The 23,398-nt window shown below is 58.0% G+C and overlaps 1 protein-coding gene across 2 annotated transcripts in view; it reads left to right on the top strand.

Moving 5' to 3' along the window:
* The first annotated feature begins 11,822 nt into the window (after positions 1–11,822).
* CAMSAP2 (calmodulin regulated spectrin associated protein family member 2) overlaps positions 11,823–23,398 on the top strand; it is a 35,653-nt gene continuing 24,077 nt past the window's right edge. For both annotated transcript variants that reach the window (XM_054576542.1, XM_054576541.1), the window contains exons 1-2: positions 11,823–12,031; positions 20,535–20,794. In XM_054576542.1, coding sequence (XP_054432517.1) covers positions 11,893–12,031; positions 20,535–20,794 — 399 coding nt within the window. In that variant the 5' untranslated portion in view covers positions 11,823–11,892. The remainder of the gene's footprint in view (positions 12,032–20,534; positions 20,795–23,398) is intronic.

The raw sequence follows: 23,398 nt of genomic DNA, 5'->3' as shown, positions 1-23,398 counted from the left end.
GGCACCCCCATAACCCACCAGGGAAGAGGACAGGCTGAGGGGCCGCGGGGCCCCCGCACAGGCCCAGAGGGCATGACCGCCCCCAAATCATCCTGGGAACAAGGCGCTATCTCGTTTTAAAGACCAGCGGGGGCAGGAACACGTGACTTTTCCGTAGCCCAGGTCAGTCCCTTCGCAAGGCTCCCGAGGACCCACCAGGAGGATCCGCCAGCGAGCTCTCACCTCCGTCCTGGGGCAGAAATCCCGCGGCTCTCGGTGGAGACGGACAGCAGCTGGCCCGTGGCCGGTGGGAGAGCCCCACGCGTGTGCTGGCTCCGTAATTAAAAGCTGTGCTCTATGCTGAGCCTCCCTGCTCCTCCAACTCGGCCGCCCTCAGCTGGGGGAGGGTTCACCGCCGGCACAATCGATGTCTGCAGACTCCTGTGGTTGTCACGGCTGGAGCGGGGTGTTCCGGCGGGGAGGGGCCAGGCATGCTGCTCAGCACCCGCCGGCGCTCAGGGCGGCTGCACAAGCGCGCGCACGCACCCCCCGCCCCCCGGCCAAAGAGTGATCCCCCAGGCCGGACGATGAGCTCTGTTCCTGGGGCTCGCCCAGCCCTATTTTCCAGCCCCTTCATTACCATTTGAATTTTCTTTGCATCGTGTCTTCAATTTATACTGTCCCCCTCAGATTGGAGCTGCGCATGGCCGGTGCGCCTGGCCATTCCTGAGAAAAAGGACAAATGGCTTCCTGATTCCTTCAGTCTAGGACGCTGGTCAAGGACTAGCCTACAGGACAGGTCCTGGGCGAAGCGGACAGACACAGAACTGCCCGGGGTGGGGGTGACCCCCTCTGAGTGGAGGGCTGGGGCGCGCCCCGAGTCCCACCCGAACGAGAGGGCCACCGTCGGAGGCTGACGGACAGGGAGGGGCGTGGTGTGGCACAGGGATGCGGCGCTTTCCCTGGGCGGTAGCCAGAGCGCAAAAGGGAGGCGGCAGATGGCCGGGGGGTGGGCCAGGCCTGCCCTCACCGCCCCCAAGGAAAGGGGCTTCCTGGCCTCCCCGCCTCCCGCCGCACCGAAGGACGCGCACTTCAGAGAGTTTTTGGTGGATCCCCAAACTTCTGTAACTTATCCAATGTCGTTCTGACCCCACCTCTCAAGAATGTAAAGGAGGGAAAACCCGAAAAATGAAAAGGGTTGTGTGCTTGCTTCAAAAATAGGAGGGAGGAGACCTCTCTGAGGCTAACCGTGGGGGCAGGGGATGTGTTTCTAGAAAAAAACCAGACCAGCCGCGGCGAGGAAGAGGGGCGCGCTGGGAAAGTCCCGGAGAGGTGCGGGGAGAGGTCTGGGGCACACGGGGGGCTCACCCGGGGTCTGGGAAAGGCCTCCCATGCGGACAACGGTGGCCAGGTCCTGCTGTACATAGCGTTCGGTCACGGCGGGGGTTAATGCATGGTTTTCTGATTTTGGTTAGCATTTTCTCCTAACTACTGCTCTTCGATTCAAATTATAGCTTTCCCGAGGGTCGGAAAAAATAAAGCAGAAGGAATCAGCTGAGGTTTGCATGGCGATCACAGAACCACCCCGCTCTCAAGCCCTGGCCCCTGCCCTCGGTGGGGTTCTTGTGCCAGGCTCGCCCTTTCTCACGCCTGGTGCCTCCTGCAAACGTTCGCACTGGGCGGCCCGGCCAAGAAGTCTCTCGGTGGGTGGAGTCCTGTGTGGGACACAGAGCGTGCTCCTGGGGATTTTGGTTCCAAGTGTGTTTTTATATGTAGCTGACTCACAAAGACGTGAGCGGCACATTCTCCGTTTAGAAAGGAGGCCGTCTGGAGGCACGTAAGGAATAATGAAATCGACCATGTGCTTCACGTTGGCCACGTTCCCTAAACGCTGAAGTCCGCGTGCGAGAGCCGCTCGGGGGGCAGGTCGGCCGGAAGGGGATGCGCAGACACGGCCTGAGGCTCTCCTCCCGGTGGGCAGGCCAGGGGCAGGGGTGGCACGGGACCCCCGAAACACAGGTCCGCAGTCTGTCAGACGCCCCGGTGGGGCCAGCGGGTTGGTGTCCGCCAGCAGGCGCCGGGTGGGGGCGGGGTGTGAGAGGGAGCCCAGGGCAGGAAAAGGCCCGGGAACAGCGAAGCCGAGAGGGTCGTCTTCGGGGCCTCTGTGGTCTTCCTCCTGCGTTTTGGAGCCTCTTTTACAAACGATTCACAGGGCCTGCTTGTCCTGGTTTAGGTATTTTAATAGATGATCTGGAGAGTTAAACATGGAGAGTTGAGAATGAAAACTGTTGAGAACCGTTACACTAACCCATCTTTATTCTATTTTTATTTCTGTGTTTCCGGCAGAATATTCTCCACAACACATTCCCGAAAGTCCAGGAGAGAAAGTAGCAGGGAGGAAGCTAATTAGGCCCAAAGAGCAGATGAAACCCACCAAGGAGAAGCCAGCCTGTGCACAGACGGCCCCATTACAGAGGCTGCGATTTTTTTTTAAGTGAATTTAACCCAGTTGAAGCAGTGAACCACGGTTTTTAGTGGATGTTTGAGTTTCCTGGCTGGAAGGTGGTTATTTGCTTGAACACGGAATATGAAGTTAAAGCAAACAAACAAGGACCAAATGGGTTGTGTAACACACGGAGCTTGAAGTGTCTTGATTTTGCTGACACGGGAGAGCCCTCTGCGGCCCGCGGACACACGCGTGCCCGAATGATATCCGGCCTGCAGCAGTCCGGTGCGTGGGAAGACGCCAGGGACGTTTTAATATCCTCCTTTCCGTGCCTTTCAGTTTTCTGGATAAACCGCACCGACTGCTCCAGAAACCTCGCATTAGCCGGTGACAGACGGGCCGCAAGGTGGCCGACGGGCCTAATGAAAGCGCCTTTGTTCCGTGTGTGGCGAGCAAGGGCACCGCCCCGCCCCACTGTGCCCCGCTCGGTCCCTCTGCTGCGCTTTAGAACCGGGCTGGAATCCTCTATTCTGCACACAGCGCGGGGTCAAGGGACTTTTTTTTTTTTTAAACAAATTCTGGAAACACACACCACGTTAAACAAAACCAGCGTGTTATGGACAGCCTGGTTTTCTGCCTTCCTAGGCCGTGTTCTTGCTCTGTATTTTAATACATTTTGAGACAGGATGCAGCTAGGAGAGCGGGCGTTTCAGTAAGGCCTTGGCTCCAGACCCAGCCCTGCGCTTGGCGAGTGTCAGGGACATCAGGCAGCTTCAGGCCACTGGGAGCCCAGGAAGAACGAAGACGGGGCGGGGGGGGGGGTGATGGGGGATGGGGGGAGGGTGTGGGGGGGTCATTTGTTTTCTTTTGGAGAATGTTCACCAAGAACAGGCACCTCAGATTTTACTGCATCCGTTCAAAGGTACTTTGTAGTAAAACCCCCATAATGGCTGTTCTAAACGACAAGAGTCACATTTTCTAAAAAATACAATAAGACAATTTTTAAGAGCTCCATGAAACTGAGCGGCCAGGGAAATGTCACGGCACTGGAGGCTTCTGCGGTCGCTGGCCCATCCTTCCTGCTGGAGGGACAGGCCCCTTCATTGTTTCGGTCTGTGTTTTCTCCAGCCCCTGGGCCTGTCTGCGGCAGCACAATACAGGCCCGTGAATGGCGATTGTTATCCCAGCATTTTATCAACTGGAGCGACGCGGCGTGGGAATGGTTTTCCAGATTGAGTGCTGCGTCTGATCTTCCTTCGGAGATGGCAAGGCAGGGACACCGTGACGTCAGGACTGCGTGGGTGGGGGGGCGGCCTGGTCCGCAATGCACCGGCTAAGGATGGGTTCGAACATTCGCTGCAGCTGCCATGTTTAAGAAGAGAGGCATCTGGGTAGTCATGCTATTGTGAGGTCCCGCTACAACACGTAATAGTCTGAGGTTTTGCTGCTTCATCACACACATTGATTCCATAAAATGCTACCCTATCTCTTTGGATGTTTGACGGGAAGCGTCTGGTGGAAAAGTATTTATTGCTTTCCTTTCCTCTCCAACTCCAGCATTCATTCTGAAGAACCTAAAAATAAAGCGTTTTTCCCATGGCAAAAATAGCGTTGAATTATTAAAGTCCTATGCACAGCGTCATTCTGAAGGCCATAAGCTTTTCGCCTTTTCAAATTCTCAACGTCAAGCTGTAATTTTCCCCTTCTCGCTTGGGCCCGAGGCTTTAAATTAACAACAGGAGAAACAAAACAGGAAGTTACATTTCTTCCTGATCTAGAAAATGAGGAGGGGATAGGGAACAGATGAGGGAGCTAAACATCGGGAGAAGGAAGCCACCACGTTTTGTTTCTGTTAATCAAAATCCTACCCTCCGATTCCTCCTGGCGCCCTGTCCCCAGGCCCCACCCCACCCCCAGCAGGAAGGCGCGCCGCCTCCCTGCCAGCGGCGCCCGGCCCGGTGGACGGGGCAGCCCTGTCAGGCCCGTCCCCACAGCCTGGCTAGAAAGAGGGCCTCCAAGTTCAGCACAGCTCCCAGCAGGAGCTGTGAAGGAAGACCTGATTTCTATTTTGAGTGACTAACAAAGGAGAAAATTAGCCCACATGCCAGGACTTACTCAAATCCCAGCATATTTGGAAATCCCAGCATATTTGAATCTACAACAGTAACTATTTCCATAGCTAACGTGATGCACAAAAATAGAAGACTTTTGCTTCATTTTTCTGAATGCTCTCTGGGGCCAGTTGTGTTTAAGAAGCTATTTGGGACGAAGTCCCTCAGTTCAGTCGCTCGGAGCAGCGGCCGCCGGACCTGGGGGCTCCGCGAAGCAGCCGGGCTCCCCAGGTGAGGGAAAAAATAAGCGGATTGGAGAGGAGGGAGCACGGGGTTATCAGCTTTCCATTTTACCACAGGAAGGTGCATAAAAGCTCCACCATCACCAATACCCACCATTAGTGCATTAGAGGAAGGACATTTTAACAGGAAGAAAAGCAGGAAGGGAATCATCTCATAACAAAAAACAGTCCTTCAGAGGAAAAAATAGTTTTATAAAAAAATGACTACATTTTCTCGGTATACATTCTAATAAAACATAATATTCCAGGAACCACTTAGTGTGCAGCATTATGGAGACCAACCTTCCATGTGTAATTCCCACGTATAAGGTAGTTAGGGTATACTGATCTATCTTATTTGTATTTTTTGTTACCTGGTAATTCACTGATTCTCTCATTTATTCAACAAATACTTCCTGTGGTCTCTTATCTATTGGGCTCTGATGAGGATTATGAAGCAGAATAAGATGATCTCTTCCCTTATGGCGCACAGAGGGTCCCTAATTCAAGACAAAACATAAAAGGGCACAAATGGATCAGGGAAGCTAAGGCGAGTCAGGGAAGGCTTCATGGAAGAGGCGGCGTTGGCCAAAGCTATGGAAAGACGGAAAGGTTTCCACAGCTCACGTTGGTCTGGTGGAGAGCATTCCGGAGGGAGGTTAATAAAATTGTCCAAGCCAAGAAGCCTCGGAGAGGGTTAAATAGGCTCATGGTCTTGAGAGTAACTTGGCTCGATACTGGGGAAATGCAAAGGTAAAGAGAGGCCGTTGGCAGAGGCTCTTCAGAGTCAGGGCGACTGTTTAGACCGCCTCTAGGAACGAGGCGCCGCCGCCAGACTGGTGAGTGGGGATAGAAAGATGCCAGACCGTGCGAGCAGCAGCCTTGTTCTCCCCGTGAACCCTTGAGGAATTCTCTTAATCTCTCTGAGCCCCCGCTCTCCACTGTGAATGCCTCTGTCACGTGCTGTTTTAGGATTAAATGGCCTCAGATGCAGGACATGGAAAGCCTAGCCCAGTACCGGACACGTGGCCTGAGATCACTCCAGGTCGCTGACTGTGGCTCTTCGTTCAAGAATCAAAATCCAGGTCTGAGCAGATTATCGTGTTAACCTGTGGCGTCCAGAGAGAAACAGGCAGGAGCGAGGGAGGCTGAGAAAGACGTGGGAAGGAAGAAGTGAAGGAAGAGAGGGTGCTTGGACTCCCGGGCGGGGTGGGACAAGAGAGGAAGGCGGGCAGGTGGCGATGCACTCGAAGCTGAGAACAGCAGCATCAGCAGAATTTGGGAGACGGGGCCTAGAAGCCGAGCGAGAAGAAAGCGCGGTGAGTTCGCTCTTGCTCGTGTTGAACGGGAGGTCCTAGGGCTGCCTCTGGGTGGGCCGGCCCGGCTGCTTTTAGGCAGCTACTCAGGACAGGAGGCAGAGCCCAGCGACAGATGACAGAGCTGCCGGTGTGGGGACGAGCGTTGAAGCCAGAAAGCCATCCTTGCGATGCCCAGAGAGCAGCGTAGGAGGGACGCAGGGACCGGGTCTGGGTGGCGCCTCTCCGGGGACGGCCAGCCAACCGGGGAGCTGGGAGGCCGCAGAGAAGCGATGGGAAGAGCCAGGGGAGCCAGCAGTGTCCGGGGGGGCCAGGGGCCTGTGAGAGAGGACAGCGTGAAGGACAGAGGGGCGCTCGCAGTGCCGCGTGCCACCGAGGCCAAAGGGCCGGGAACCCGAGGCCCACGAGGAGCACAGTGAGGACCCCGTGAGAGGAGCCCCGGGGTGTATGGGGGGCAGGAGCCATGCCGTCAGGGAAGAGCGAAGGGATTCGTTTGAAAACATTCTGATTTATTACATTTTGCACAAGCAAAGATGCACACACATCAAAAGCACGTAAACTAGAGAAGACTGGGCCTTCTGCCTAAGCCTCTGGTTTCCTGTGTGTCCTTCCAGGAAGATCCAGGGATCTTCCATGAACATATGTGTTTTTTAAACACCCTCCCAAAACACCCTTGTCTTCTTACTTGACCACGTGATGTCTCATGTGCTGGACCCACCCGCACACGCGGCCTAGTTCACCCGATGAGGCCTCCCCTCTGCCGCTGGGCACTGGGGAGTTTCCACCAGGCAGTTGTTTGAAAGAACAAAATTTTCCTGGTGACTAGGCGACGCTCTAAACCTCTAGACCTTGGTGACGTCAGTGGCAGGACACCTGCGCTTTCCAAGAGCTGCACCTGCCCCGCTCTCTGTTGGGTCCTTCCGCGGTTGACTCGGTCCCTGCCTTCACGGGGGGTCCCGTCTCCTGCCCTGTCACCTCCCCTAGCCTTTCCACAGCATCCCATAATAAAGTTTTCTGGAGATAAAAAAAGTGACTTCTGCTCTAGAGATGTAAACCCAGACGAAGGCAGTGAAGGACCTAGCCTTCCGTCACGGTCTGGCAAAGCACATAGGTGGATCCTCCTAGCGTAGGTCGGTGACCTGGAAATGGCTTACATGTTGCCTAATTCCACCCCCTTGTTTCTCAGCAGTGGAGGCCAAGGAGTGGAGAAGTGACGTCCCAGTCACTTACTGCAAGGGTGCTTACTCCCAGTGTCTTCTGTCAGCTGCCTTCCATGATGTTAAAAATGAAGGAGGCTTTGCCCATTACTGGAGACCGTGGGGACCTCGGTTTGCGCAGGGGATAAATAGAGGAAAGTAGCTTGCGGAGCCAGGAAAACACGGTACTGCACCTGGTACCCCGAGGGCCAGGTCTCACTTTTTGGTTTAGACACCAACTTGGTGCGACGCCGGGAGTTACATGGCCTCGCTGTGTCCCGCGGTGCCGGCCACACTGGCATTGCTCCACGCAGGCCTTGCTGGAACCACGGGCCGATGAAGTAATCCTCGTAAAACCCTGCTGGCTACTCGGATGAAAGCCACACTGTGTCTAGAAGTGACAGAGTGTCAGCTACGCAGCACAGACCCTTCTCATCTGTGTTGATTCACCAGATGCTGCTATAGTTTGTCTTCAGTGAGCCAGGCACTCACCGCCCCCCAACCCCCAACCCCATTCTTAACCTGGTCGATTCAAAGTTTCAAAGTAACTCGGGTTTTCCTCACTTAAGTTCTCTGCACCTTGGTCTCTCCATTTGCCAAGCAAGAACAACAATAGGACTGTGGTGAGGATCAAATCAAGTAATATATGTAGAGCAGGGCCTGGTGCATAGAAAGTGTTAATACAGAATAAGTGGCTATTACTGTAACTAATTGGAAGTGGGTGATACTATACAGATACATGCTTTCCATTTTAAAAAATAACATGAGGTCTCAGGGGAGGGCAGGTGGTTAAGTGTTTCTTTGTTTCTGAGATTTCTGCAGACAGAGCCAGGCTTCCAGCCCGTAGAGACACAGACGCAACAATGGAGGAGCGCTGGCCCGCTCTGGCCCCAATGTGCCCCCTCGGGTGCCTCGTTCACAGGCAGGCGCTCAATCAATATTGGCTAATGACTGAATGAATGTGTTTATGGCTCCATCCAAGGACAGAGAGATAGAGGGCGGCCACGAGGAAGGAAGTCTGGCCGAGATTGTGGGTTTTCCAGGAGAAACGAGAGGAACATTTACAATAGTGAGAAGGAGGATCGTATGTGTAGGAATAAGTGTAGCTGTTGTCTGATGGCTAGAGATTCTAAGCCTGGAGACAAAACACAGAGGGATAGCTGTGCAGTTGAACAAGCTGGCCCAGAGAACCGCGGGGTTTGGGTTTTGTTTTTAACAAAGTCAGATATCTTAAGGAGGCAGTGGAGGGCAGTTCTTTTTGACTGGGATTCTGCAGAGATTTCTAGTTTTTAAAAGGGATCATTCTGAAGGTGTCACAAAGAACACCCTATTAGAGTGTCTGTCTCCCTGGAAATGAATCCTTCTTTGTGCCCAGGGTGTTTCTCTGTTAATAAGAGCCTCCTACCCTGACCTCAGGTCTCAGGGCCTCCCGGAGAGTGAAAGCTGCTCTTTGTGTGGGCATTTTGTTTCTTATTCCTAAACACACTCCTCCCGAATTGGGGCCACAGTCACAGCATCAGTGCTAAACGCACCGCCACTGAATCAAAGGACAAGTCACAGCGACGGCCTTTGTTTCCTCCCCTTCCTTATTGTGTTTATTTAGGTTGAAGTACTTTTCAGTAACGTTCAGCGAGCATTTCCCTAGCACCCGTGGCGCGCACACCACTGCGCCAGGCCACACACACAACACGGGGTCGCTGGGACATGACGGTTGGCCTCGGAATCTTGTATCAGCTCGCAGATTATTATACTAACTGGCGGAGGGTTTCAGTGTCTCTCTTCAACCTTCTAGGCTGCCAGTTCCTCTGAATTTGGCTTCTTGCTCCAGACCTCAGTTGCAGGTGAGTTTGGGTTCATGAGACTAAACAGAAGCCTCTAGGAAACCTTCTCGATCTCATCACCCGCGTGCTCTGCCTGCACTTGTCTCTCACAGGACTAACCTCTTTTCCAGGGCATTCCCGCATGTGCACCCCGGCCTCCGTAATCCGGGAAGGGGACGGACGCGGGGACGGGTGCCCAAGGCATGGAGCCAGCAGACGTGGGCCTGTTTCTGAAGTCAGACTCTGAGATGAACGAGCCGCGAAATCTTGGCCGCGCAACTCAGTCTCTACAACCCTCAGCCCTGCGTCTAGAACCGAAAGATAATAGCAACGCCGGCTTCGCAGAATGGACGTGAGAATTTGCGTAGTTCCCCTATGAACCCACTTTGTGGACTGTTATCCACCTTTAACTTTATCATCCCGTGTGCTCTCGCAAAGGGCCTTGCCGACGAGGCTCTATTAATATTAATTAAATTATTAAAAACAACATCAACCACCCGGCAGTGTGTGAATTCTTTTCCTTGCCCACGGTGCTAGCAAGGATTACCTCTAACAGTGCCTCCGAGGGTTAGGGTGGCGTGTTCGTGGGGATTAGACCAGATCAGAGGGGCCTGCTCTCAGGCGGGTGGAGCTTCCTGCCTTTTCAGAGCGGGTCCCTCCCCTTGTGCTTTCGGTATCTCGCTTCTACCCGACGGGCAGGCAATTCCAGGGCGGCCCTGGCAGCTAACACAGAGCTTTTGGAGGACAGCAGCCCTGGGTTCAAATCTTGGGCCTGCCAGTTTACTCATTGTGTGATACAGGCTGATTTAAAAAAAGTTTTGAGCTTTAGTTTTCTCATCGGTGAAATGAAGATGACACAGGACTTGGTAAAAATTAAAATTAGAGAATGTATTAAAATGAGATGTTGTGAGGAAGTGAGTTACATCAACTGCATTAGCCTTACCAACAATAACATCCGTCCATTGTCCCTAAACAGTAATTGAGCGACTACTGTGGGCTAAACACTATAGAGGTGATACAGGGGTAGGAAAGGCAGGCGTGTACCTGCTGGCTGCACAGAGTGTGGCTCATGCCGTGACAGAAAATAAGAACAGGGCGCTCTGGAAGCAGCGGGGAAGGCACCCACGTGATAGCCCTGGCTGGGAGCCGGGCAGGAGCTGTCAGGGAGGGCTTCCTGGAGGAGGTGATGGCCGTAAGCACCTCGTCGGTGGAGCAGCAGTAAGCACGGTGGACAGAGGGGGCGCACTGAGCGAGGGCACGGCTCGGAGAAAGCACGTCCCTCGGGCTGGTGGAGCGCGGCTCGGACACAGCGCAGCCGTCCAGGTGTGTATGCAGGTGCCAGGTCGCGCTGGGCGTCGGTTGGCCTCGCGACAGAATTTATGCTTATTTGACGGGAACGGGGAGGCACCGGCGGATGAGCCCCGCGCCCACAGAGGGCGCGGGAGTGCAGAGCATCGAGCTAAGAGCGTATCCTGATGACTCGAATGCAGGCTCGGAGCTTCACCGATCCTCAAACCGGGGTAACCCACGTGTGAGCAAACGCACGCGCGCGCGTCGCCTCGGTCGTTCCGTGGCCCGCCAGCGAGGACACCCACCCCGCTAGGGTTCCTCCGAGGACTAGCTGGAATTGTGCGCGTCAGGTTCGCTGCAAAGTGCGTGCCACACAGCCAGCGTGTGAGTAAATACCAGTTCTCTCTGCTTACCCAGCGTGTAGCTAACACATGAGAGCCACTGCCAGGCCTCCGTCCTTCCTTCCTTCCCCTTCCTCTGCCAGCAGTGTAAACGGCAGCAGCCAAGCGCCAGGGACGCGGAGGATATCCACTCAGGCGGGCGTCCAAGGGATGCTTACAAAGCAGCCGCACGGAAGCCTGGACCCGGGCAGGCCATTACGGCGCATGCTCCGTGAGCTGCGCCTCGGGGCTGAGGCGCCTGCAGCCTGAGCCCAGAGGAAAGCCGGTCGGGGGCGTGGCCGGGGCGTGGCCGGGGCGGGACCGAGGCTGGGCATGCTCAGTGAGCCGGGGCCGAGACGCCTGCGGCTGGAGGGAAGCCGGCCGGGGGCGGGCACGGGGGTGTGGCCTAGGGCGTGGCCACAGCGAAAGCGAGGCTGGGCATGCTCAGTGCTCCGGCCTGAGGGGCCGCGATCCCTGCGGGTGGAGGAAAGCTGGGAGGAGGCGGGCCTGGGGGCGGGGCCGAAGGCGGGGCCTGATCGGGGCGGGGCCGCACGAGGGCGCATGCTCAGTGCCCGCAGCTGCTCCTTCGGGCCAGTGCCGCAGCCGGAAAACCGCAGCGGTGGCGGTGGCGACGGTCTAGGGGGAGCGGCGGATTCGGGCGTGAAGGGGAAAAGCACTGAGGGCGTCACTGATCAGGCGGGAGCCGAGAGCCTGGGCTCGCGGCGGCTCGCGGGGCGGCGGACGCGGACGCGGGCGCGGCGGCGGGGGGCGCGGGGGGAGGGCCGGCCGCAGTGATTTTGACGTTTGCTGAGCGTCGAGCCGGCGGCCGCCCCCGCCCGCGCCCCTGCGCCCGCGGCCTGACGGAGGGAGCGCCGCCTCGCGATGGCGGGCGCGGGTCCCCGACGCCGGCGCTGAGCCCCCGCATCCCGACGCCTGCGGCCGCCGCCCCCGCCGCGCGGCCGAGCGCAGACAAAGGGGAGCGGCCTCGCTCACGCGCGCTCGCGGGCGGCGGGGGCGGTGGCCGGAGGCGGGGGCCCCCGCGCGCGGACACCCAGCCGCCCGGCCGCCCGCGCCCGCGCCCCGGGCCGCGCACCATGTGAGCGCCCGCGCCCGACGCCGAGGACCCCGGGACCATGGGGGACGCCGCGGACCCGCGGGAGCTCAGAACGACGTTCATTGTCCCCGCCATCAAGCCCTTCGACCACTACGACTTCGCCCGGGCCAAGATCGCCTGCAACCTGGCCTGGCTGGTGGCCAAGGCCTTCGGGACAGGTAGGCGGGGGCGTCCCCGCCTTGCCCCGGGGGGCGCGCCTCCCGGCCGCGGGGTCGCCCGCGGGTGCGGGCGCTGGCGGGACCCCGGGAGCGGAAGCGGGCGCCGAAACCGCGCCGGTCTGGGCGGGCGCCGCGCCCGGGCGCCCGGGTGGGGTCGCCGAGCGGCCGGCGTTCAGGGGCCCGTCCGCGCGGCCGCGACCTCGGGCCGGCTGCTCGGCGCTGTCGTCCTCCCCGCGCCGGCGAGCCCGAGTCGGTGCCTTCATTGGCGGGGCGGGGGCCGTAGTATCGCCGCGGTTCTGACACTGGGAGCAGCGGCGCGGCGCCCGCCCGGGTCGAGGCGCTCTAACCTCTGCGGGCGCTCGGGGTCTTCATCGGCCGGCCGGGCGCGCCGCGTTCCGGGCGCCGGGAGAGCCCTGGTTTAACGCCGGCCTCCGGCCTCTCAAAGGAAGGGAAACAAACACTCCCAGTTTTTTCGTTTTTTGTTTTTTTTTTTTTTAAATAGGAGAGTGTTTTTCAGGGCAGGAGCTGCTGACACAAACGGGCACCGAGGCGCTCCCGCCGAGCCCAGCCTCCGCGGAGTAACGGGAAAGGGGCCCGTTGTGACCCCGCAGCGGCCGCCTCGGGAGCCCGCGCTGCGGGTCGCGGAAAATTGGCGACCTTGTCTGGCGGCTTCGAGTCGCCCTGTCAGACTCGGCGCCCCGGGCAGCCAGTCCGCGGTGTGCAAACTGGTTGCTGAAAAGTTTCCTAGCGTTTTCCGACCTTCCTCCAGATGCTGAGTAGACTTTCGGGGAGACTGTGGGTAGAGATTTAATTCATCCTTTCTGCTTAAATACACACAACTGAGTCGTTTTCAGGCTGCACGTTGCAGTCGACCAGCAAGTGAGTCTCAGTGTTGGGGAGATGATTTGAATGCGTTTTGAGGGAAACTTCCCATCGGCCTACTCTTCTGTTTATGACAGCTTTCATTTTATTTGAATTCTCATGCTCTGATATCGAAGTCGAAAAAGATGTTCAGTGTTTCAACAACTGGCATCAAGAGTGACTAATAAAAAAAAGTCATTCAGAGATCATTTACGTTTTAAAGATTTCTGTGGAGCCGCAGGCAAAGCCGGACACGCAGGAGGAGGCCCACGCGGCGGCGCGTTCGCGGTTCCCGCCCCACCCGTGCCCGTGGGGAGGGTGGCAGATGCGCTCTGGTGTCCGCAGAAGCGCATCCTGCAGCTCGAGTCCGTTGGAGGAGAAGCGAAAGCTGTTGAAGTGTTTAGAAAAGACGGAAAGGGAGCGTGTGGACGGTGCCTGCGTGGAAGAGCAGTGTGGGCAGGGAGGGAGGCAGGGGACCATCCCCGTGCCCTCTGTCCTCGGGCCACCGGCGCACCCGCGGCACAGGTGTCAGCATCTGGCCCTGCAGCCGGACCTCGTCGCCTGCCCGGCTCCCTCGGGCCTCACCAGCTCCTGGAGCGCGGGCGGGGCGGGGCGGGCGCTGAACAGGCCGCCCGGCCGGAGGGGAGGGGTCTCCTGACGGGGCATCGCAGTTGCCAGGCCCCGTGCTCCGTGCTGGGTGTCCGCTGTCGAGTCAGGGTCTGCGGCGGCTCGGAGATGTGGGTGCTGCCTCCCCTGTTCCGAAAGGCCTGGCCAGCGCACGCAGGGGTGCAGCCGCCTCCCCACTGCCCCGTGCTCTCGGGGCGGCTGTGGGGTTAGGCCTGGCCGCGGACAGGGCCGGCGGGTGCAAGGTGGCCGCCCTCCCCACGCTGTTCTCTCGCAGTGGACACGGGAGCAGGCTCGGAGGTGGGAGGGGACATGCCCACATGAGACACCGGCCAGTGGTGGGTTCCGCGCCAGCTCAGGTCTTTCTGGCTCGTAAGGGTTTGCTCTTTTTCTCCCTCTGCAGAGTGATCTTCCCACCCCAAGTGTAAAAAATGTGCAGAGTGTGTTAAAGTCTTTTTTTTTCCCCCCCCTTTAAAGAATGGGCTGGTCTTAAACTGTCAGATGGTTTAAGTGGATATTGTTGGTACTTAGTAACATTTGCCTTGGCAGCAGTTGAGTGGATTTTAAAAACTTATGGAAAACAAGCTTAAAGACCTTAGAGTGACAGAGTAACAAGAAAGGGATGCGTTAGTAACAAAGTTATATTTATACATTTTTATTTATTCTTTAGTCAACAATCTTTCAAAGTCCAAATTATATGGTGTCAATAAAAAAGTAACATTTCTTTTGGTGTCAATCTTCTTCATTTGCTGGAAATACTGTTGTGCAGCAAATGTAATAGAGAGCTTTATCTAATGGTTACTCATTCAAAAATTAGCCCAACTTTGTTCTGATTTACTAAAATCACTGCTTCAGTGATGCAATATAGGGTCATCAGGCTTGGATTTAGTGTTTTTTTCCATGATAAACTTTCTAACTTCTGACATTAAATAGTAGTCAACTTTAGAACCATATGTTGAAGAAGTCACTTAAAATGATAACTAGAAATCCATTGTGGGCACAGAATGAAGTTAATGAGCCATAAAAAATAAGTAAAGCACAAGTTTGTAATACCTAGAAAGCAGATGGAGCATTTATTTAATTTGAAATCTTATATCAGAAGCTTTGAATCACATTCTTGTCTTTACACTAAAAATATTCCAAATAGTCCAGATCTTAATAGTTTTTTTGTGTGTGTGGAAAAATGATACAGTTTTGATCAAATAAAGCATAAGTTTGTTCAGATGCACTTTAACTAATCAAGAGATGCTCTGATTTAAGGAGAGCACAAAAGAGGAGGAAGTTAAGCTGCTTTCTCTCCTGAGCAGCTTAACCCAATTAAACCTAACCCAGCGCGCTTTAAGTGGTCTGCCCCCTTAAATCCTTTGGAGAAAGTGGATGATACAGAGCCTCTTAGGACACGATTCCTTACTATGGGATTTTAAAAAATATTTATTTATGAGAGAGAGAGGAGAAGGGAGGGAGAAAGAGAGGGAGAGAAATGTCGCAGTGAGAAACAGCGATTGGTTGCTTCTTGCACATGCTACGCCCCAACCGGGGACCAAACTGCAGCAGGCCTGTACCCTGACTGGGAAGCAAACCGGCAACCTTTCGCTTTGCTGGATGACACCCAGCCCACTGAGCCACACTGGTCCGGGCGTTAGTAAGTTCTTGAATGCAGAGATCTTAGCGTGGGCTTTAAAGCCCACTTCCTCACGTCAGTTTATCGTTTCAGCCTGATGAACTAGCGCTCTCCCTTTCACACCATTCAGTGTGACATTACAGAAGTTCCTTTGGCCTCGTAAGCACACCTGGATGCGCCTCTGTGCGGATCCCGATGTGCGCTGTAGCCAGGCCCCCCCAAGGGCTGGCTCCTGCGCACCTGTGACAACTGTCACGGTGGTGGCCGGGGCGTGGCCACCAAGAGGGGCGCACAGCCGAGGCCGAGGCCAGGGGGGGAAGCGGGCGGGGGGCGGGGGGGCTCGCGGCCGTGGGGTGCTGGCGCTCACCGGCCATGTCGGGCCCTTGCGTGTCTCCTCTCTCGGGGAGTCTCCCGACAGCTGGAAGCTGGAGACCATGCGCTGCTCTGTCTTACTGACGGGGAGCCCGCGGCCCAGAGGCTGAGGAGCCCATGCCCAGCCACCGCGCCTGCGGAGCTGGGACCCGAACCCTGGGGCCCGCCCACGCTCTGTGCTCCTGATCGCGCCCTGCCTGGGTAGGAGTCGGGTTAATGGGAAGGAGGCCTTGGATACTAGGGAGGGAATCCTAGTATTTTTAAATGACTAGACTTGGGGTGCACAGGGAGTGATTTGAATTGAAGGCTATGTAGGAGGATGAGGCCACCCGAGGGTATTGGGAGAATGAGGTCACTTGAGCTTTTAAGATGCAGTGACTGAGTCGCGATGCCATTGACAGAGAGGAGGCGGCATGTCGGAATGGCAGGTCACCTTTGTGTTTGGAAACCTGGGGCTTGATGTGTTGGCCAGATGTCAGGAATCCAACGAAGTTGTCGGCTGTAAATGTGTAGGTGTGGGTTGTGACAGAGAGGTGGAAGCTAGAAATAACAATTTGGGATCTTTTCTGTGTGAAGTGTCCTTGACATTGGAAATAAATGAGACCCTCGAGGGAGAGAGACCCTTGAAGCAGAATGTAGGGGAGCGGACACTTAGAATGCTTTGGGGGGCCCAGAGCTAGCGCAGGCAGAGTTGGGAAGAGAGTGGCGCGCGTGTTCTTAGCTCGTCTTATACTCTTCCCGCCCCAGCCCTGGAAACAGCCATTTCTTTTAGAGCCTTGGCTCCTTTCCGTGGGGAGGCGCTGGAAACCAGGTGAGAGGCGCTGCGCGCGGCTGCCGGAGCCGGGAGGCACAGGTCTGTCCGCGGACAGCGCGCCGCTGCCATCTGTCGCCCCCGCTGGCTGCAGGTGGATGGCCAGCACCAGGTGTCCATGCTGGCCCGTCCCATTTCCACCCCCCCAGAGGGGCCGCCCAGGTCTGTGCCCTTCCCGTGTTCAGGTCTCCCTCTGTCACCAAGAGACCGGCTCACGCTGTGAAGCCGGGGTTTCTTGGGCCCGTCCAGGTGCAGAGGTGAGGTCTGGTGGCCCCTGGGGAGCGGGGGCGGCGGGGGGACGCGGGCTCAGCAGTGCTGTGCCTCTGACACTGGGGGAGGGGGCGGAGCCGTGTGTTTCCGGAAGTCGCCTTCTCGCGGTGGGTGTCGAGTGCCTGCTGGGCGTGGGCACTGTTCTAGGCGCAGTGACCCTGGGCTGGGGACTTCTCTGCTGTCCTCCAGGGTCCGTTGTAGCGGGCGGAGGCAGGGAGGAGCGCACCTAAACCTCTTGGGATGGGAACGGCCGCGCCTCGAGAGCTGCAGCAGGGGGTGACCCGCGGTCGGGGGTGTGTCCGAGGCGGCCACTTGTAACTGAGGCCTGAAGGGAAAAGCCAGGCTTGTGAGGGAGCGGAGGACGCGAGAGGCGAAGGAGCAGCCTGTGCACAGTACACGTGGCGTGCATGCGGCGCGTTGCGACCACAGAAGGACGCGGGCGTCTGGACGACGGGGCCGGGGAAGGGGGCGCGTGGCCCGTCTGCGGGATGGGGGAGCGTGGACGCAGAAACGTTCGCCGTTGCGCTCTGGATGCCGTAGGAAGCGAGGGGGCGAGTGAAGACTCGGCTCCGTAGACCCACAGGCCCGGGGGCCCCTCTGTCGTGCTGCCTGCGGTACGAGTGCGGGCTAAGGGGCCAAAGGTTCGGCTGGGCGGGGACACTATGGCGGCGGCAGCAGAGCGGCCTGCGGGAGCCCGTCACTGTTTGAAAGAAACCTGCAGCCTTCGCTGGCACGCGGACGCCTCCGGCGTAGCCAGCCTCACCGCACGTGGCCTGGGCAGGCCCGCCCCGCCCCTCGGCCCGCACCTGGCCGGTCCGGGGTTGCGGGTGTCAGGCGGAGAGCCAGCCCGGTTCGCAGTGACGCAGTCGGGGCAGGTCCTGTGCAGGGCCTGGTGCGCAAGAAAAACCTGCCTGCCGCCCTTGGCCATTCCGGGAGTGGTGTCCCCACACCCGGCTCTGCAAGTTGTCATTTCTTATCTTTCGTGCTCTGGAGATTAGGGAGAGGGTGAAACCTCTTATCTTTGATGCTACCTGTTTATCTCCTAATGTGCTGTTTCGGTTCATTGGATTTAAATGTGATACAAGTCCAAACTGTTTTTTTAAAAAACGATAGGCACGCACTGTGCTGTCGGTGGGGATGGCAGGCGTTTTCGAAGCCTTCTTTTAAGCAAAGGCTTGTCTTTAAACGCGACCTATTTTGTAATATCCACTCTGCAGTTTTGCGTTCTTTGGCGGGTGGAAAAGTCCCTTCGTCGTGCTCTTGAACCCCTTTGACTTGCTCTGGATCCTCCCCTGCCCTTGCCCTGGGGTCTTTTTAAAGCCCCTGCTGTTAAAACCTGGGTTTTTGAGTCTGCCGTTGTAAAGGGGGGGCCGAGCTGTCTCCCGCCTTCTCGCCGCGTGACCTGCTACGCCATTGTCCGTTCTCGGCGTGTTTAGCTGGGTGGTTTGGAGCCAGGGCTGTGCCTTTGTCACTGTGTGCCCTTGGGCGGGATGGCCTCTTAGGCTCCTGATCTGTGGAATGGGAACGGGAGGGTTGTTGGGATCCAGCGACAGTTCAGGGAAGTGTCTGATGCAGAGAAGAGCCTGGGTGAGTGCGGGCGCCTTCCCCACAGTTGTCTGCGCCGGAGCAGCTTGGCCAGTGTCCTCCGTTGTTACCGGCCCTGCGTGGGGTGGAGGTGAATGCGGCAGCTCGGTGTCGGCGGGCGCCCCGGGGTGCGGAGAGGCTTGTGACTGTGCCAGCGGGCACCCTTCCCTCTGCTCAGCCGGCGCTTTAGAGTCCAGGAAATAAACACCCACTAGTAGACGTTTTAGAGTGACGACCTTAAAATCACGCAAGTTCCTCTCAGCGTGGTCCTCCACAGCTTCCCCTTTGCCCGTGACGCCGACGAGCTGGAGAGAAGCCCCGCACCGCGCCCTGGGGTTCCCGGCGCCCGCGGGCCACGCCGCGGCGGCTGGTCCGTGGCCGCAGCTCGCCGCTGGTTGCTGCAGCTGTGAGGGAGGGAAAGAGGTTTCAATTATTAAATGAGGAGGATATTTTTAGATGGCACCCAGATCCCAAATTGCCACGTCTCTCGCCCTCCTTCCAGAGTCCCGCACGGTCCCTGGCTGCTTCTCGGCTGTTTCCACGCGGCCGTTCCCGCCGCCACTTCGCTCCTCGGTGCCTTCTACCGACACTCCCCCTGTGCCATCCTCCAGCGCTGATTTTTGCCCTTGTCACTATTGAATACCGGGTTGGTCGTCCCCAGGCGTCACTGCACGTGCCACTCAGCCCTTGGTAACGTCAGCGATTTCTCGTTAGCTGCCGTGGGAGGGCCTCATAGTCAGGCCTGCGCCCAGCCTCCCCTTCCGGCCTCCCTGCTCAGCGCGCTCGGTGTCCCCTCCCGCCCCTCCTGCTGAGAAAGCCCCGTCCTTCTGAGGGCGCTGCCTGCTCCCCACCCGGCTTCCTTAAGGCGAGTCACGTCGGCCCAGCCAGGTCGGCCCAGCGTCGGTGCCACCTTCTCTGAGCTTTAAGTGCTCAATTGTTCACTTTCTTCATTTGGTGCTTCGTCACTTATTGCTGGGTGTTGTCTCCAGTATCGGAATTGCTGAACTTTACCTGTCTTTCTAGACTTTTTGTAGATTGTCGGCTACTTGAGGATAGGGATTGTGTCTGGCTCTTTGGATCCCCCAGAGCCGTGCTGGTGACGTAGAAAACGAACATGCAGCACTTCCTGTGATATTGCCTGATAACAAATTGTTCTAAGGGATGGGTTTTACAAAAATTGCCAGAGACTTTATTAATTCCTTGTGAATATTGGCTTTGAAATGCTGGCCTCGGTCAGTGCTGCGCTTCACCGACCTTATGTCAAAGCTGCCCACTCAGGGGGCTCGCGGCCAGCGACATGGGGCGGCCGCCTGGTCCGCACGCTCCCGGAGGAGGCAGGCCGAGGGCGGCTCCTCATCCGCCCCGCACCGGGCGCTCGCCCTCCTTGTAAGGACCGGCCTGAGCCTCATCCCAGCTTGGACAGGAAGCGTGGTGCCCGGTTTGGGGGGAGGCCAGGAAGGGGGTGCGCGGCGGCCAGCGCTGTGTGTGTCCGGCTGGCGCGGTGGGCTCTGGGGGGGGTGGGCGGCCGCCCTGAGGCGGGCTGGACGTGGGCCCGGGGGTGCGGGAGGCCCCCTCAGGGCTGTGCCAGTGGAGGGGGCTGTCGGGAGGAGCGATTGGTTGCCCTGTCCGGTCCTGGGTGTACTTTCTGCGGCTCCATGGGGGGGGCGTGGTCCCCGGAAGGTGGAGGTGCCAAGGGTGCAGGGGCAGCGAATCCGGCGGGAGTTCTTGGGCAAGTGACTTCGCCCTCCGAGGCGGCAAGCCAGCCGTTTCTTGAAGTACCCGTCACCTTGCGTCTCCTGGCGGGCCACTTAGGCGGGAGGGACATCGCCCACGTTTGAGTTCAGAGTCCTCTCGAGTGGCCCTGGGTGCGGAGCCCGGGGGATAAGGCCCCGGAGCCAGTGGCCACAGCCGTCCCCGCGCCTGCTGGCGGCCCCTTGGCCCCTTTCAGGGTGCGCTCAGAGCGGAGTCTGCGTAAAGGAGGCCCCGCCCCCAGTGCAGGCCGCCCGCCAGGCTCTCGGGACCATCTTTCCAGTTAAAGGGCAACTGTTATTTTGAGAAAGAATCTTAACTCCTGGGGTGTATATAGTAATTAGGAAACACATTGTGTTTCTTTTTTTTTAAATGGTTTATTTATTTATTTTTAGAGAGGGGAGGGAGGGAAACATCCACGTGTGGTTGCCTCTCGTGCACCCCCTACTGGGGACCTGACCCGCAACCCGGGCCTGTGCCCTGACTGGGAATCGAACCAGCGGCCGTTTGGTTCACAGGCTGGCGCTCAGTTCACTGAGCCCCACCAGCCAGGGCACGTTGTGTTTCTTTTACAAAAACCCTGTAAGGATTTCTTCTCTTCCTCGCTACAGAAAATGTGCCCGAGGACCTGCGAGAGCCGTTCTACACGGACCAGTACGACCAGGAGCACATCAAGCCGCCCGTCGTCCGCCTGCTGCTCTCGGCTGAGCTGTACTGCCGGGCGGGGAGCCTCATTCTCAAGAGCGATGCTGCCAAACCGCTCCTGGGCCACGACGCCGTGATCCAGGCGCTGGCGCAGAAGGGCCTTTACGTCACCGACCAGGAGAGGCTGGTGACCGAACGGGACCTCCAGAAGAAGCCCATACAGATGGTGAGTCTCTGCCCCGGTCCGGGGGCCACCGGTCTGCGGGGCGTGCCTTCGGGCGTGAGTTGTGTTGTGTCGCCCATGGGCTGGAGTGACCGTTGGTGGATTTCTGCAGAGCAGGTGCGTTGATGCCTTTAGGAAGCAGGGCTCACCCTTGTGGCCACACACAGTGAAGGACTCGGCCGGACAAGCAGGCAGGGGACAGAGCCTGTGCCGAGCGCACTGTTCCTCACTCCAGCGCCCGGCCCCCTGCAGGCGGCGTTGGGAAGAACGGCCGCGCGCACGGCAACCTCTCACTGCCCTGTAACGCCGAGGCGGCGGCGGGGGCGTGCGTGGGGAGGAGAGCGCGCGGGCGTGTGGCCTGGGAACCCGGAGGGGCGCGGACAGAGTCGGTGCCCCCAGCCCAGCCCCAGCTGAGGAGATGGCCCGCTTGCTTCTTTAGAAGAACCCATCTTACTCCTGTTTTTAAACTTGGTATTTTTAAAAAAATATTTACTCCTTTTAAAGGAGAGGGCAGGGAGGGAGAAAGAGGGAGAGAAACGTCAAGGTGTTGGTGCCTCTCGTATGTCCCCTACTGGGGACCTTGCCCGCAACCTAAGCGTGTGCCCCGACTGGGAATTGAACAGGCGGGCCTTTGGTTCGCAGGCCGGCGCCCACGCCATGGAGCCGCCGCAGCCAGGATGCATTTTATTACTTTCGAGGAATGGAGACTGATGTCTCAAGGAAAATTTAGCTGATGATCAGTTGCAATTTGTACTAGAATTGCGGAGGGTAACTGCGAGCGTCTGTGAGCAGGGTGCTTGTGGCGATGGCGTCGGCCCCGCCCAGGCTCTCCCTCTGACTGGCGGGGGGGCCGGTCTGCGGGCCCGCCCCACACGCAGGCCGCGGGCCCGCCCCGGGGCAGCGGCGGCCCACGGTCACCGTCCCCTCCCAAGAGCCCCAGAGGGTTTGGTGCCTGCTGAGGAGCTGCCTGCTCCCGCGCCGGCAGGTGCCCTCAGACAGCCTGGTGGCCCTTCAGCGGGGACAGCACGGCTGCGGCGAGCCTTCCGCGCCGTCCCCTGGCGCGGCCGGGGCACGCGAGGCTGCGGAGGGCTGCGGGCGGCTTTGCGTGGCTTCCTCGCGCGTCGTCGGCGCGGCCGCTGGCTGCGGGCACCCTGCAGTCTCATCGCAGGGAACGGGTCGGGAGGGCTCCTCGGTGACACGGAGGCCCAGGGTCTCCAGCCCTGGCCCCCGCCCGTGGGCGACTACAGCGTCTTAGCCCTTTGCCGTCTCACAGGCGTTGACCTTGTTTTAATTGTAGACTTGCAATTTAAAGTTTCCCAATTGCTGTGAAATTTTGATTGATTAAATCACTTTTTCTAAGACCTATATGAGAAAAATGGCTCAGAGTGCTAGTGAAAAGTGTGTTTCGTGAACTTAAAACTGTAAGCCAGCTTTTGCTAATATAGGAAATGAGAGTTGATATTTATAAAACTCAATTATTTAAGTAAATGTGTATGTATGTAGTATGTGTGATATGAAATGATATTGACTTTCAGCTCTGGCTGGTGTGGCTTAGTGGACTGAGTGCCGGCCGGTGAACCAAAGAGTCTCGGGTTCGATTCCCAGTCAGGGCACAGGCCTGGGTTGCGGGTCCAGGTCCCCAGTAGGGGACATACGAGAGGCACCAACCCCTGGACGTTTCTCTCCCTCTTTCTCCCTCCCTGCCCTCTCTCTAAATGTAAATAAAATCTTTTAAAAAAAGATTACATTGAAATGATACTTTCACATGTGACTTATAAACTAATGTCTGCTATGTAATCTTTTTTGAAACAGCCATCACTATATAAACAAAAAACTTGTTTTGAAGTGCTTCCTTTTAACAAGCACCAAAAAGAGACGGCGCGTTCTGTGTGCTCTGAGTGGGCGGGCCGCTCGATAAGTAAAGCATGGGATGTCCTCTTGGGCACCGCCAGTGCTGCTCGCGACGTAGGAGGCGTGGGGGCTCAGGTGTGAGGCGTGGAGATACATGGAGGCTCACGTGCGAGAGGTGGAGGCTCAGGTGTGAGGCGTGGGGGCTCACGTGTGAGATGTGGGGATACATGGAGGCTCAGGTGTGAGGCGTGGAGGCCACGAGCCCCAGGTGAAGGGCTTTAAACTTCCCCAAGGGGCCAGGACCATGGACTCAGGCCTCGTGCTGGTTTCTCTGCGGGGGTTGGGGGTGGTGGTGGCCTATTTTTCCTCCCCTGTGAAAGAAAACATCGCACGGGCCACGGCACGCGCAGGTCTGGCCGCCCTGCGCCTGCCCGCGCGGCCCCGGCTCCCTGTGGCTCTCCTGTCGAGGTTTGCTGGGTGTCGGGCCCTCCGCACGCCGCCTGTGTCCTGTCTCGCGCCTCTGACCGGAGCGCGGCCCCTGTTCCCCTGGTCGGGGGTGGGGCCCGGAGAGCGCGGGGTCGAAGCAGGGCCGCGGGGGCAAGGGGAGGTGGGGGCCAGGAGGCCACCCAGTGCCCTGGCTCCCTGGCGCGCCAGCCTCGGCCCTGCCGCCCCGGCTGCGAGGACTCCCCGGGCTGCGGGAGCCGAGGCCCAGCGCCCTGCGAGCGGCCTCTGGGGGCTCCGTGTGCTGGGGGAGGG

Source organism: Pteronotus mesoamericanus, unplaced genomic scaffold, assembly GCF_021234165.1.
Source record: "Pteronotus mesoamericanus isolate MK-2021 breed Mesoamerican mustached bat unplaced genomic scaffold, CSHL_Meso_final contig_347, whole genome shotgun sequence".
Taxonomy (NCBI): domain Eukaryota; kingdom Metazoa; phylum Chordata; class Mammalia; order Chiroptera; family Mormoopidae; genus Pteronotus; species Pteronotus mesoamericanus.
This window is presented reverse-complemented; position numbering and strand designations above follow the sequence as displayed.